Source organism: Bombina bombina, chromosome 2 (genome assembly GCF_027579735.1).
Source record: "Bombina bombina isolate aBomBom1 chromosome 2, aBomBom1.pri, whole genome shotgun sequence".
Classification (NCBI taxonomy): domain Eukaryota; kingdom Metazoa; phylum Chordata; class Amphibia; order Anura; family Bombinatoridae; genus Bombina; species Bombina bombina.
In genome coordinates this window covers 697,292,931-697,308,379 of record NC_069500.1, presented here as the reverse complement: position 1 = coordinate 697,308,379, position 15,449 = coordinate 697,292,931, and the positions used below count along the sequence as shown (strand labels likewise).

The following is a 15,449-nucleotide window of genomic DNA, read 5'->3' as shown; positions in this document are numbered from 1 at the left end:
TGTGTTCATTTAGTCCATTGGGTTGGACTGAATTCATTAGGAAAATCCATCTGCTCTCATGCTGTAATAGGATTTAGTTAGATCTCCGCCTCTTATTCCTAAATTAATCTTTTGAATCCCTGTACAGTTTAGATTTTCAACTTACTTTGATGATATTTTAGGAAGTGGTAGGCTACAGAGGTGATGTTTTTCTTTTTTTGGAGATCATTAGCAGCATGTTTGATGTTACGTAGGTGTTCTTGTAGACGTGTACGTAATTTACGTGTTGTCATCCCGATATAGATTTTAGGGCAGCCACATTGAATCATATATATATAACACCTTACGTATTGCAACTTATATATGATTTAATAGCATGTGTTTTGCCAAATCTGTCATTTACGCTTGTAGTTTTTCGCATATGTTTGCAGCTACAACAGGTACTGCAAGGATAAGAGCCTTGTACCGATATGGTGTCATTTTTTTTCTCTTTTTGTCACAGAAGTGACTGGGACTGACCATATATTTCAGATTTCGACTCCTTCTGTAACTTATGTCTACTTTATCACCTAGTAGTTGTTTTAATGTTGCATCAGATTGTAATATTTTCCAGTGTTTGTTGATCTCATTAATCACTTTATGACTGTAAGAATTATAAGTCAATATAAGTCTGGTTTTGCCATCTGATTTTTTGCACTTTGGTTTCAGTAATTCTTGTCTTGGGGTCATACGTGCTCGTGTTTTGGCTTTTTTGATTGAAGTCTTACTGTATCCGCGTTTTTTGAGCCTTTCTTCCAATTCCTGTGCTCTTTTATTATATAAATTATCTTCTGAGCTGTTACGTTTGGTTCTTAAGAATTCGTCTGTAGGTAGGGATTTAATGGTGCTTGGTGCATGGGCACTAGTGCTGTATAACAGAGTATTAGTGGCAGTTGATTTTCTATATAAGTCTGTCCCAATCTGTCTATTTGTTTTTTTGATGATTTTCAGGTCAAGGAAGGGAACTTTTGTTTGACTTATATGATAAATTAGTCTGATGTTGAGATCATTGTTGTTAAGTTCTTTTAGGAATTCATCTAACTTATTTTTAGGACCCTCCCAGATGAATACGATGTCGTCTATATAGCTCAGCCATACTGGGATGTGCTGAGAATATTCATTATGAGTGTCTCAGAATTCAATTGTCTGTTCCCACCAACCCAGGAATAGATTCGCATAGGTTGGTGCGCACGCTGTACCCATTGCTGTCCCTCGTGTTTGGAGGTAATATCTATTATTAAAGACAAAAAAGTTTTTCTTTAATACAAATTCGAGTAATTTGAGTACAAAATCATTATGGTTTGAATTTTCTTCAGGAGACATGTCAAGGTAATGTTTGACAGCTTGCAAGCCTAGTTTATGGCTGATACTCGTATATAATGCCTCTACATCAGCAGTGACCAACCAGGTATCATCTTGTAGCCATATATCCTCTAAATGTTGAAGAGTCTCCATGGTATTTTTGATGTAAGAAGGTAATTGTGTAAGAAATTCTTGTAATCTTGAATCCCTGTATTGGCTGGCTTTTTCAGTTAAGTTTTCGTTAACAGATACAATAGGACGCCCAGGAGGGTGTTCACTATTCTTATGGATTTTTAGTATCAAATTAAACGTGGATAATTTAGGTTTCGTTACGGTGAGAAATTTCTTTTCTTTTGCTGTGATGGCACTATTAAGTCTAGCATTAGTTATTAAATTTTGATATATGTCAAGAAAGTCTTCAAGAGGACAGGACCACAATTTTTTATAGCAGGAAACATCTTTTAATTGTTTTTCTGCTTCTTGTAAGTACATGTTATTGGGCCAGATGACTATATTGCCACCTTTATCTGCCTGGCTTATGATCACATCTTCCCATTCTTTAATTTCTGCCAGGGCTTTCATTTCCCCTTTGCTGAGGTTTTTAGCTGGGAATTGTATCTCTAATTGGGCAATTTCAGTGCATACCACTTCATTAAATACTTGAATGCAAGGTGCTTTAGAGAGTTTGGGTATATAATTGGATTTGTGTTTTAAGTTTTTACGTCAGTTGTTTATGCTAGGGAGTTCATTCTCTGATAATAAATCTACCATATCCTGTAAGCTTTCTCTTTCCTCTATAGATAAATTCGGTGGTGTTGAACTGGGTGTAGAGGATTCTACTGTGTTGTACTGTTTTCTAAGAAGAGGTTTTCTTAAATAGAGATGTATATCCTTTATAATTTCAAACTTATCAATGCCAGTGCTAGGGCAGAATGAAAGGCCTTTAAAAGTAAACTTGTATGGTCCTGGGATAATATTTTAGTTGATAAATTAATAATTTTTAAGTTTTCATACTGTCTGGAGAATGGACTGGGGGTTTTCTTGTAAGGTTTGGCTGTCTGATTTCTCTCTTTGTTGTTTCTTGTATGAGATACTCTTTTGTTTGCCCCGCCTGCCTCTTCTGGTGGATCTGACTTTAAACTGTCCTCTTTTAAAAAATCCTTTCTCTTACATGTACTTACGGTTGTAGAGCTAGCCACTACCTTAATAGGTCCAGAGGGCTCTTCACTGGCTGAGTCTGACTCTTCTGCATCAGTATCTGAAATATCACTTTCAATGACATGGACTCTATTTTGAGTATTCTTAATATTATTGTTATTAAATCTCCTCTTCCATTTGTATACTTTTTTGCTTTGAAAATCTTCCAAGTCCCTCTTAAATTTTCCTGTTTTAGTTTGTTTATTATCCAATTCATATTTGTCTAGTTCTTGTTGATATTTTTTATTGGCTGCTTCAAAGTCTTTCAAGTTCTCAAACTGTTTTAACTGCTCATTTTGAGTAATGAATATTTCTTCTAGCCTATCATATTCCGACTTGTCGTGTCTTATTAGAATATTCATTAATTTATTCGAACACTCTTAATAAAGTTTCTTCCCATTCTGTACTGAGATCTGGGTTTCTAAATTCAAATGCTGGGAATTGTTGGATTCTAAGACCGAGTGGTATTAATTTTTTCTCTAGATATTTCTCAAAAAAATGATGGTTCCACCTAACCTTATCCTGTTTATATAGATTTTTATGTAATTCTCTCAGAGTCTTATCTAGTGTATCTGACTTTACTTCATTTGCATGGGAAGAAGATTAATTGAATACCTTTTGGAGATCTGTTAGTCGTTTTTTTTGTCTTGTGGCTCTGTCCAGTTCAAATTTAGTGCACATTTTACTGGTTTAATTTCCAGTATAGTGTGCTCAATTGGTAAAGCCTATTAACTAGGCCAGAACAAGTTTAAAAAACAAAACAAAAAAAAGTGGGGCCCAATGGCACTACTTTAGAATAAAAAGGGACCTAATGTGAGAATAATTACGTAAGAACTATAAAAATAATACTTAATATTTTTTATTTCTAATTATAGTTGGACCAATGATACCTATACATTTTGTGGACCAACCAACATGCAATCGCATTTGAACTGTAACCTCTAATAAGCCAGAATATTACAAGAGTACTTAACATCATTCTAATCCTGTCTGACTAAATACACTTGTTACTCTTTAAGTATATGGGACATCACAATGTACCATAATCACTAACCCTCATGTGGTATAATAATTCATCCAGATCTAACTAGATCCAATCCTATCACTAGGATCCCACCTGATATACATAAATATTGAGATTATAGAATTAACTACTCATCTGAAGGCTATGGATTAACAACCACATTCTAGGCCTTTTTAGATGAGAGTTGTTATCCAATCTTCAATTTTACAAGTAGAGACCTAGTACTACGATATGCTATTGGTATATTGTGTTGCAATTACCCCCGTTATTTAACCCTGATTTAGGTTATAATCATTTCCTGTGGTTTTAATTGTATTGTCTTTTTCATTATTTTAAATGCCCTAATAAAAGTTATATTTTAAAATATTTCCCTTGAACATTTGCCACTTGCTGCTCATTAATTCCAGTTCACAATAAGGGATATTGAGTGCTACCTATGTGTACATTTGTTTGGTAATAATGCAGATAGAATATACATAAGTTATTCAAAATGTGTCACTTCTGCATACAGTGGAGCCGCTTTATTACGGCCCGAATTGGCCCAGATACATCTGTTTCCATGTGAGCCTTCAGGCTTGCCGGAAACAGGAGTTAAGAAGCAGCAGTCTTAAGGCCGCTGCTCCTTAACTCATACGCCACCTCTGAGGCAGCGCACAGCAATCAGCCGATCACATACAATCAGGTTGATTGACACCCGAATCTGCAGGGGGCGGCATTGCACAAGCAGTTTACCAGAACTGCTTGTGCAATGTTAAATGCTGACAGCGTATGCTGTTGGCATTCAGTGATTTCGGGTGGATATGATTGCTACAGCGGATCATGTCCGTTCGACTCTTGATAAATCGTCCCAGTGTGTGATCAACAAACACATTTTATTATTTTTCAAAGATTAAAGTGATTGTAATATTTATTATTTTGGTGACTAGTATATAAAAGTATTAAGGAAAAACAAGGGAGCTTTAATTGATTAACATTTTTTAAGATGCTTAATTTGTTAAATATTTACCATTTAGTAATAGTAAACATTGCGGCGTTCCTCCGCCCACATCTTATACTTTATTTAGCTGTGCACCGACGAATCCGGCTTCATCTAATTGTTGTGTGCTGCACTTGGAGTCCAGCTCGTGGGCACGCAACTATTGGCTGAAGGCAGATTCATCATCGCTCATCTAAATAAAGTATAATATGTGGGCAGAGGAACGGCACAATGTTTACCATCACTAAATAGTAAATATTTAACAAATGAAGTGTCTTAAAAAATGTTAATCAATGAAAGTGCCCCTGGTTTTTAATAATAATTTTATATATTAGCCACCAAAATAATAAACATTACAATCACTTTAACCACTACTGGGAGGAGCCCAGACTAATACATTTATTACATAGACTAGTTTGTCACATTGTACACATATTTATTAAGAATTATATTGAGAAATACTCGATAGATGCATCACTGTTTTTAATCAGTCCTGAGGTATCTAGTGTAGCAAAGTAAAGCAAAATACAGCCTATATTGTATAAACTATTGTATGCTTTACTGAATTAAACACAAGAATAACATCTCAGAAGATGAAAATTCTGTTTAAGGGACATGTTAGTGCAATAATAGCATACTTTAATGTTCCTTGTTAACAATGCAGCAAAAGTGCTACTGATTGGTGTATACACACATATGCTGTTTTTGATTGGCATATTTTATTATAGCACTAACATATTCTTTAATATGCATCTAAGTAAGTATCAGATTCCTGTTAAAACTGTACATACACATATTTGCTAATAATGTTGTGTGCAATCTGTAGATGAATTTCAGATGTCAGCTGAAATATAAATGGATCTAAATCATACCATTGTAATACCATAGTGATAAATAAAGAAATACATTGCAAGCTCTGCTGTGCAAACTAGATCCTCATACATGTTTGAATAATTAAAGTGATGGTAAACTCAGTTACTTATTCATTAAGAAGAACGAACATATTCAGCCCAGAGCATACACTGCCCTATGTTAGTTAGCAGAAGTGTGCTAACTGTTCACTGTTTATTTAGACACGTTGGCAGGCCTGGACTGACCATAGGGCATACCGGGCAAAAGCCCAGTGGGCCACTGGTTACTTTAGCTCCGCCCGGCATTTTTTTTAATGCTGCTGTCTTCTATGCGCTATTACAGAGCGCATGTTGGGATCCAACTGTAGGCCGTGGTGCAGGTGCGCTACAACACAGCATTATACAGAGCATGGGAATTTGGGCCTGCTGGCTGCTGCTATGTCACTGCGCGGGAGGAACTGTAGTTTAAAATAAGTTAAAGTTCCCCTCATCTAGCCTGCACTTCAACCATTTGCAGATACTTGCGAGACCGGCACTTTTTGCTAATCCTCCTGGGAGTGAAAGCCTTGTGCCTCTCTTGCGTGCAAGTTATATGCAGGGGGAGTTGGGTTTGACACTGGGGAGAAAAGCACTTTTCTCCTGAGCCGGCAAGGCTACAGCCATGGACCGTAGCGGAACATGTAAGAGGAGCCACTTTAAGACAGCAGCAGATTCCACATCTCCCTTATACCCACTTAACCGTAAGTTGTTTTTTTTTGGTTTTTTTTCATTGTTTGTCAGCTATGCTAAGCTCTGAGCTATCAAGTGTGGGGGCCAGGCTGACACTTCCTCTGGAACGGCTTGGCAGTATGGGGAAGCACTATTTTTGGATCTCGTATGCAACGTACTTGCAGTTCTATTCAACCGAATCATAACAGAGAAGCGCGAGACTGCGCTTCCTTAGACTAACACAAATGCGTAAAAAATTATTCTATTTTAATGGGTCATTAAAGTGAATAAAATTGCATGCTCTCATGCATTAGAGCTTGTAATTTTATTCCATTATTGACCCTGCAAACAGGTTAAGGAGACATTCTACTCCAAAATTTTGATTATTTAAAAATATAGATAACCCCTTTATTATCCATTCCCCAGTTTTGCATAATCAACACTGTTATATTAATATACTTGTTACCTCTTTGATTACCTGTATCTAAGCCTCTGCAAACTGCCCCTTATCTTAGGACTGTTTACGACTTTCATTTTGGCCAATCAGTGAGGTCTCATTTGTTAGGGAGCACATAGTTATCTATATGACACACATTAACTAGCTCTCGGCTATATTACAAGTGTTGCAGTACGCCTTTTAACGCTAACAAAATTGGCCATTCCAGCATAATGACCAGGAACGCATATTACGATTTGTGTCGGTAAAGCTTTACCACAAGAATTTTAGCCTGTAATGCAACATCCATTCCGCACTCAAAAAAATGAAGTTTTTGTGTGGGATTTTCATAGCGCCGATATTAAAGGCTGTGCGTTCAGGCTTAAAAGCCTATACCGACACAATCCATACCCCCATCTGAGAGCAGTAGTTATGGATTTTGCGAAACAAAAATGTTTCACAAAATTCGTAACTTAACTGTTACAAAGTACACTAACACCCATAAACTAAATATTAACCCCTAAAACCGCCACCTATTAACCCCTAAACCGCCACCCTCCTGCAACACAAACTCTATTTAAAACTTATTATCCCCTAATCTGTCGCCCACTACATTGCGACTATTAAATAAACCTAATAACCCCTAATCTGCCGCCCACCCACATTGCCAACACTATTTAAATATATTAACCCCTAATCTGCCACTCCCCGGCATCGCCTCCAATATAATAAAGTTATTAACCCCTAACCCTCCGGCCTCCCACATAGCCGCCACTAAATAAACCTATTAAACCCTAAACTTCCAGCCTCCCACATCACTGCCACTAAATAAATCTATTAACCCCATAAACTGCTGGCCCCCACATTGCAAAACACTAAATTAAACTATTAACCCCTAAACCTAACACCCCCTAACTTTAAATTAAAATTACAACATAACTATATTTAAATAAATAAAAACTTACCTGTGAAATAAAAATAAACCTAACATTAAACTATAAATTCACCTAACATAACTATTCTAATAAAATAAAAAAATAATACCAATTAAAAAAATCTAAATTACAAATTTAAAAACACTAAGCTTACAAAAAATAATAAACAAAATTATAAAAAATAAAAACAATTACACCTAATCTAATAGCCCTATAAAAATAAAAAAGCCCCCCAAAATAAAAACACCCCCTAGCCTACAATATACTACCAATAGCCCTTAAAAGGGCCTTTTGTAGGGCATTGCCTTAAGTTAAACAGCTCTTTTACCTGTAAAAAAAATACAAAGTCCCCCCAACAGTAAAACCCACCACCCAACCAACCCCCCAAAATAAAAAAACCTAACTCTAAAAAAAAACCTAAGCTACCCATTGCCCCTATTTAAAAGGGCATTCAGCTCTTTTTCACTGCCCTTAAAAGGGCATTCAGCCCTAATGTAAAAAAAAAAAAACACCCAAAAAAAGTCCGGACATCCATCTTCATCCAAGCGGCAAGAAGTCTTCATCCAGGCGGCGACACCTTCATCCATCTCATGGACGTCTTCTATCTTCATCCTGGCGGCAGAGAGCGGAGCCATCCTGGAAGCTGATCCCATCCTGCATGCAGTGTCCTCTTCATACGGTCACCGCCGTACACTGAAGTTGAATGCAAGGCAGCTGTTTCAAAATGGCGTACCTTGCAAATTCTTCAAATTCAAATTCTCATAGGATGAGAGCTTCTGAAATCCTATTGGCTGTTCAAAACAGCCAATAGGATGAGAGCTACTGAAATCCTATTGGCTGTTCAAATAGGGGTTAATAACTTTATTATAGTGCCTGTGATGTCGGGAGCAGTGGATTAGGGGTTAATAACTTTATTTAGGTGTCGGCGATGTTGGGGCGGCAGATTAGGGGTGTTCAGACTTGGGGTTTATGTTAGGGTGTTAGGTTTAAACGTAACTTTTTTTCCCAATAGACATCAATGGGGTTGCGTTACGGAGATTTTTTATTCCCCACTTCAGGTTTTTTTGCTAACACTCTCTCCCCATTGATGTCTATGGGGGAAGCGTGCACGAGCACGTCAAAGCAGCCCTTGGATTTTGTGCGATAAGGAGCTTAACGCCACCTTATCGCATGCACAAGGAGGCTTTTCAGTAACTTGTAATGGCAGCGCTATGGAGAGTGAAATAACGCAACTTTTTTGACGTTGGTTTCGCACACTGTTTAACGCAAAAATCATAATCTAGGTGTCTGTCTTGTGAAAAGCTAATAAAATGGATTGAGATAAAGGCAGCCTGCAGGAGCTTAAAATCAGGAAGGGATTTAGAGTTTTAGATTTTGTAAAGTATATTAATATAACAATATTGGTTATGCAAAGTTGGGGAATGAGTAGTAAATGCGTTATCTATATTTTTAGATAACGGATAGGGAAGTTTTTCAGAAAAGAAAAAATGCTCCTTTGAACATCAACCATATATTTTTAGAAAGTGCTATCACAGTGTGGTTTTAAAACGTTAAATTGAATAGCGTTAAAGGGCCATGATACCCAAATGTTTAAACATTTGAAAATGATGCAGTATAGCTGTAAAGAGCTGACTAGAAAATATCACCTGAACATCTCTATGTAAAAAAGAAAGATATTTTTCCTCAAAAGTTCCTCAGTAGCCACATCCCATTGTAAAGGATTTCTAATTAGCATATTAGCATGTCTGTCCCGGGACAGCTGAAAGGATGAGCCTCGTGCACTCTCATGTTATTTCCCTATTCAGTGTAACAATGAAATCTCATGAGAGTTAAGTCAAATCTCATGAGATCACAGTAAAAGAGTTCATGACCTCAGCACTGCTGATGCTGATTGGCTGCTGTTCACTTTTTTTTTTTTTTTACCTGCAGCTGGGAGCAGCTGAGTATAACTTTTTACACAGAACTTACTCTGCTGAGCTGAGGAGATTGTGAGGTAAAATATCTTCCTTTTTTACATAGAGATGCTCAGGTGATATTTTCCTGTCAGCTTTTTACAGTTATACTGCATCAGTTTCAAGTGATTTAGCATATGAGTATTATGTCCCTTTAAGTTAGTAACTTAGAACTGCCCTTGAACTTCAGTTATCCCTGAGCTAATATTGATTTATGGCAAACTGCCATGGACAGAATATAGTCAATGGGATTCCCTTTGGGCACCAAGCTATGTGCCTTGCGTGCAACTCCATCGTATTACAGCAGACAAATCAGATAATCTAATATGCTGATGGGACAGGGTTACAAATTAAAGCAATTTAGAAACTTAATTCTTATAAAGTACTGTTTTATCAGTTAGCAAATAAACTTGCTTTGGCAAGAAATACTGTTTTATTAATGCTTTACCAGCTATTATTATGCATTATTAGGCATATATTACAATTCTAATGGCCAAAAACATTTCTTTAAAATAGTTTTAGAATATTTAAATAGTTTAAATAGTTTTAGAATATTTCACTGCCTTCAGAAAAGATCATTATTTTATATCAACTATGTAAAACGTGCACTTGATAGCTTAAAATAGAATAAGAAATAATTTATCAGTTATTATTTTTGTAATGGTCATATTTTTATATTTTCTGTATTACACGATAACTAAATATTATTCCTATTTTTAAATAATTGTAATTTTCTTATACTTGTTATATTACATTTATAGTTTATATATCAAATATAATCTGTTTTCCTTTAGCTATACCACCATTCTGAATACCCTTAAAGGGACAGTAAACACCTTGAGATTTTTATATAAAATGTTTAGTTATGCATAATGAAACAACTTTGCAATGTATGTTCATCATTTATGTTTCCCCTTTTTATTCAGGTAATTTAGCCCTGAAAATTGTAGATTTTCTTCATTCTTACAGCTGGAGATACACTCTGTAGGCTTCTCAAAGCTAACCCTGCTACATGTATTTTTCTGATTGGGTATAACTGTGAAACAATGAATTTTATTGTTAATAATATGATCGTAATTAGCCTTGTTGTCTGCAGACTAAAATCTTGACTGGCTCATCCAAATAAGGCAAATGATGGGTGGAGTTTGGTTATTATAAAACAAGTGCAGTAAAAATTATGCTGTTTTTTATTTTTTTTAGACTTGGCTGATATGTCATTGTATAGCAACACAGCAGAAATGTCTTGTAATTTCAAGGTGTTTTCTGTCCCTTTAATAGATTCCATGTTTTGTCTTAAAATGCATCACATTTTTCTTGGTATTGCTAAATAATATTAAACTGCAAAAAAAAAAAAAAAATCCATAGTGCATATAAAAAAGTCTTATTTAAAAATGTTACTATATTTTAGAAGTCAAAGTACAAGTTAAAGATGAAAATCTTTAAAGTGCACAATTGTGCAGTACTGACCCTTACTGACTCCTACAGCTCTATTGGTAGAAAAAAACATCATTTAGAAGTGCATGCAGTGAGTAGAGAGAAGTGCATACAGTGAGTAGACAGAAGTGCACACAGTGAGTAGACAGACGTGCACACAGTAAGTTGACAGAAGCGCACACAGTAAGTAGACAGAAGCACAGGCAGTGAGTAGACAGAAGCGCACACAGTGAATAGACAGAAGTGCACACAGTGAGTAGACAGTAAGTAGACAGAAGTGCACACAGTGAGTAGTCAGAAGCGCACACAGTGAGTAGACAGAAGCGCACACAGTGAGTAGACAGTAAGTAGACAGAAGTGCACACAGTGAGTAGACAGAAGCGCACACAGTGAGTAGACAGAAGCGCATGCAGTGAGTAGACAGAAGTGCACGCAGTGAGCAGACAGAAGCGCATGCAGTGAGTAGACAGAAGCACATGCAGTGAGTAGACAGAGCGAACACAGTGAGTAGACAGAAGCGCACACAGTGAGTAGACAGAAGCGCACACAGTGAATAGACAGAAGTGCACACAGTGAGTAGACAGTAAGTAGACAGAAGCGCACACAGTGAATAGAAAGAAGCACACACAGTGAGTAGACAGAAGCGCACGCAGTGAGTAGACAGAAGTACACACAGTGAGTAGACAGTAAGTAGACAGAAGTGCACACAGTGAGTAGACAGAAGCACACACAGTAAGTAGACAGAAGCGCACACAGTGAGTAGACAGAAGCACACGCAGTGAGTAGACAGAAGTGCACACAGTGAGTAGACAGTAAGTAGACAGAAGTGCACACAGTGAGTAGACAGAAGTGCACGCAGTGAATAGACAGAAGTGCACACAGTAAGTAGACAGAAGCGCACACAGTGAGTAGACAGAAGCGCACACAGTGAGTAGACAGAAGCGCACGCAGTGAGTAGACAGAAGTGCACACAGTGAGTAGACAGAAGTGCACACAGTGAGTAGACAGAAGTGCACACAGTGAGTAGACAGAAGTGCACACAGTGAGTAGACAGAAGCACACACAGTGAATAGACAGAAGTGCACACGGTGAGTAGACAGTACGTAGACAGAAGCGAACACAGTGAGTAGACAGAAGCGCACACAGTGAGTAGACAGAAGTGCACACAGTGAGTAGACAGAAGCACACACAGTGAGTAGACAGAAGTGCACACAGTGAGTAGACAAAAGTGCACACAGTAAGTAGACAGAAGCGCACACAGTGAGTAGACAGAAGCGCACGCAGTGAGTAGACAGAAGTGCATGCAGTGAGTAGACAGAAGTGCACACAGTGAGTTGACAGATATGCACACAGTGAGTAGACAGATATGCACACAGTGAGTAGACAGAAGCGCACACAGTGAGTAGACAGAAGCGCACACAGTGAGTAGACAGAAGAGCACACATTGAGTAGACAGAAGTTAACACAGTGAGTAGACAGAAGCGCACACAGTGAGTAGACAGAAGTGCACTCAGTAAGTAGACAGAAACGCACACAGTGAGTAGACTAAAGTGCACACAGTAAGTAGACAGAAGTGCACACAGTAAGTATACAGAAGCGCACACAGTGAGTAGACAGAAGTGCACACAGTAAGTAGACAGAAGTGCACGCAGTGAGTAGACAGAAACGCATGCAGTGAGTAGACAGAAGCGCACACAGTAAGTAGACAGAAGCGCACACAGTGAGTAGACAGTAAGTAGACAGAAGTGCACACAGTGAGTAGACAAAAGTGCACACAGTGAGTAGACAGAAGCGCACACAGTGAGTAGACAGTAAGTAGACAGAAGTGCACACAGTCAGTAGACAGAAGCGCACACAGTGAGTAGACAGAAGCGCACACAGTGAGTAGACAAAAGTGCATGCAGTGAGTAGACAAAAGCGCACGCAGTGAGTAGACAGAAGCGCATGCAGTGAGTAGACAGAAGCGCACACAGTGAGTAGACAGAAGCGCACACAGTGAGTAGACAGTAAGTAGACAGAAGTGCACACAGTAAGTAGACAGATGCGCACACAGTGAGTAGACAGAAGCGCACACAGTGAGTAGACAAAAGTGCATGCAGTGAGTAGACAAAAGCGCACGCAGTGAGTAGACAAAAGCGCACGCAGTGAGTAGACAGAAGCGCACACAGTGAGTAGACAGAAGCGCACACAGTGAGTAGACAGAAGCGCACGCAGTGAGTAGACAGAAGCGCACGCAGTGAGTAGACAGAAGTGCATGCAGAGAGTAGACAGAAGTGCACGCAGTGGGTAGACAGAAGCGCACACAGTGAGTAGATAGTGAGTAGACAGAAGTGCACACAGTGAGTAGACAGAAGCGCACACAGTGAGTAGACAGAAGTGCACACAGTAAGTAAACAGAAGTGCACAGAGTGAGTAGACAGAAGTGCACACAGTAAATAGACAGAAGTGCACACAGTGAGTAGATAGAAGTGCACACAGTGAGTAGACAGAAGTGCACACAGTGAGTAGACAGAAGCGCACACAGTGAGTAGACAGAAGTGCACACAGTGAGTAGACAGAAGTGCACACAGTGAGTAGACAGAAGCACACACAGTGAGTAGACAGAAGTGCACGCAGTGAGTAGACAGAAGTGCACACAGTGAGTAGACAGAAGTGCACACAGTGAGTAGACAGAATTACTAAACTTTTCTCTCTCTCTGTGTTTGTTTTGTTACCTGCAGGTGTTTTTGCATTTGGCCTCTTTGCGACAGACATTTTTGTTAATGCTGGTCAGGTAGTGACAGGTAACCTGACACCCTACTTTTTAACTGTGTGCAAACCAAACTACACAGGAGCAGATTGCCAAGTTTATCATCAGTTTATCAACAGTGGCAACATCTGCACTGGGGAACCTGAAGTCATAGAGAACGCCAGAAGGTCGTTTCCATCCAAACATGCTGCTCTTAGTATTTATGCCGCATTATATGTAACCGTAAGTAATAAGTATCTTTCAATTTATCTTTCTGTGTTAACATTGTCAGTGTTGTGAATGTACTAGGGAATACTATTACTAAAGGTAAATTCCATTTACAATGTCAATAAAATGCTTTAATCATGAATAATTTAAAAAACTTTATAGTGCACTTCATTATTTATTTTGCCTGCTTACTGTAATTCAATTTTAAAAACTAGTGTTTCTACACCTCTCTGAGAGGCAGGAGTGCATTCCAAGGCATGTAGAACCCTGACACACACGAAACAGTGACATGTGCAGATGCATTTTTTATACCTGTCCATAATTTGCAACAGCAAAAGAAGTAAGATAACACACATTCAAGGATTGTGTCCTGGGCCTGCAAAACAGTACATCATTTTCTAATAAATTAACAGTTTTAAATGATTTTAAAAGATTTATTTTGAATGCAGATATTTTGTAATGCAGTGAATGATTTCTGATGCATACAAATAAACATGACTTAATTTGATTTTAATAAATTTCAAATCAGACTTTACAGATACTATCATTTATACAGATCTATATTTTAACAGAAAATTACAACCCTTATTTTAAAATGTTTTTTCCCATTCCTTCCTCTCTTGACATACCCTATATATATATATATATTTCTCTCTCTTTTTCATTGTTGCAATCTTATGTATTCTGTTGTAGTCACTATATTATTTTACAGGGAGTGCAGAATTATTAGGCAAGTTGTATTTTTGAGAATTCATTTTATTATTGAACAACAACCATGTTCTCAATGAACCCAAAAAACTCATAAATATCAAAGCTGAATAGTTTTGGAAGTAGTTTTTAGTTTGTTTTTAGTTATAGCTATTTTAGGGGGATATCTGTGTGTGCAGGTGACTATTACTGTGCATAATTATTAGGCAACTTAACAAAAAACAAATATATACCCATTTCAATTATTTATTTTTACCAGTGAAACCAATATAACATCTCAACATTCACAAATATACATTTCTGACATTCAAAAACAAAACGAAAACAAATCAGTGACCAATATAGCCACCTTTCTTTTCAAGGACACTCAAAACCTGCCATCCATGGATTCTGTCAGTGTTTTGATCTGTTCACCATCAACATTGCGTGCAGCAGCAACCACAGCCTCCCAAACACTGTTCAGAGAGGTGTACTGTTTTTCCTCCTTGTAAATCTCACATTTGATGATGGACCACAGGTTCTCAATGGGGTTCAGATCAGGTGAACAAGGAGGCCATGTCATTAGATTTTCTTCTTTTATACCCTTTCTTGCCAGCCACGCTGTGGAGTACTTGGACGCGTGTGATGGAGCATTGTCCTGCATGAAAATCATGTTTTTCTTGAAGGATGCAGACTTCTTCCTGTACCACTGCTTGAAGAAGGTGTCTTCCAGAAACTGGCAGTAGGACTGGGAGTTGAGCTTGACTCCATCCTCAACCTGAAAAGGCCCCACAAGCTCATCTTTGATGATACCAGCCCAAACCAGTACTCCACCTCCACCTTGCTGGCGTCTGAGTCGGACTGGAGCTCTCTGCCCTTTACCAATCCAGCCACGGGCCCATCCATCTGGCCCATCAAGACTCACTCTCATTTCATCAGTCCATAAAACCTTAGAAAAATCAGTCTTGAGATA

The 15,449-nt window shown here is 38.0% G+C and overlaps 1 protein-coding gene across 1 annotated transcript in view; it reads left to right on the top strand.

The window, feature by feature from the left end:
- Positions 1-15,449, top strand: part of PLPPR1 (phospholipid phosphatase related 1) — a 219,640-nt gene that overhangs the window by 179,860 nt on the left and 24,331 nt on the right. Inside the window, exon 4 of the mRNA XM_053700630.1 lies at positions 13,554-13,804. Coding sequence (XP_053556605.1) covers positions 13,554-13,804 — 251 coding nt within the window. The remainder of the gene's footprint in view (positions 1-13,553; positions 13,805-15,449) is intronic.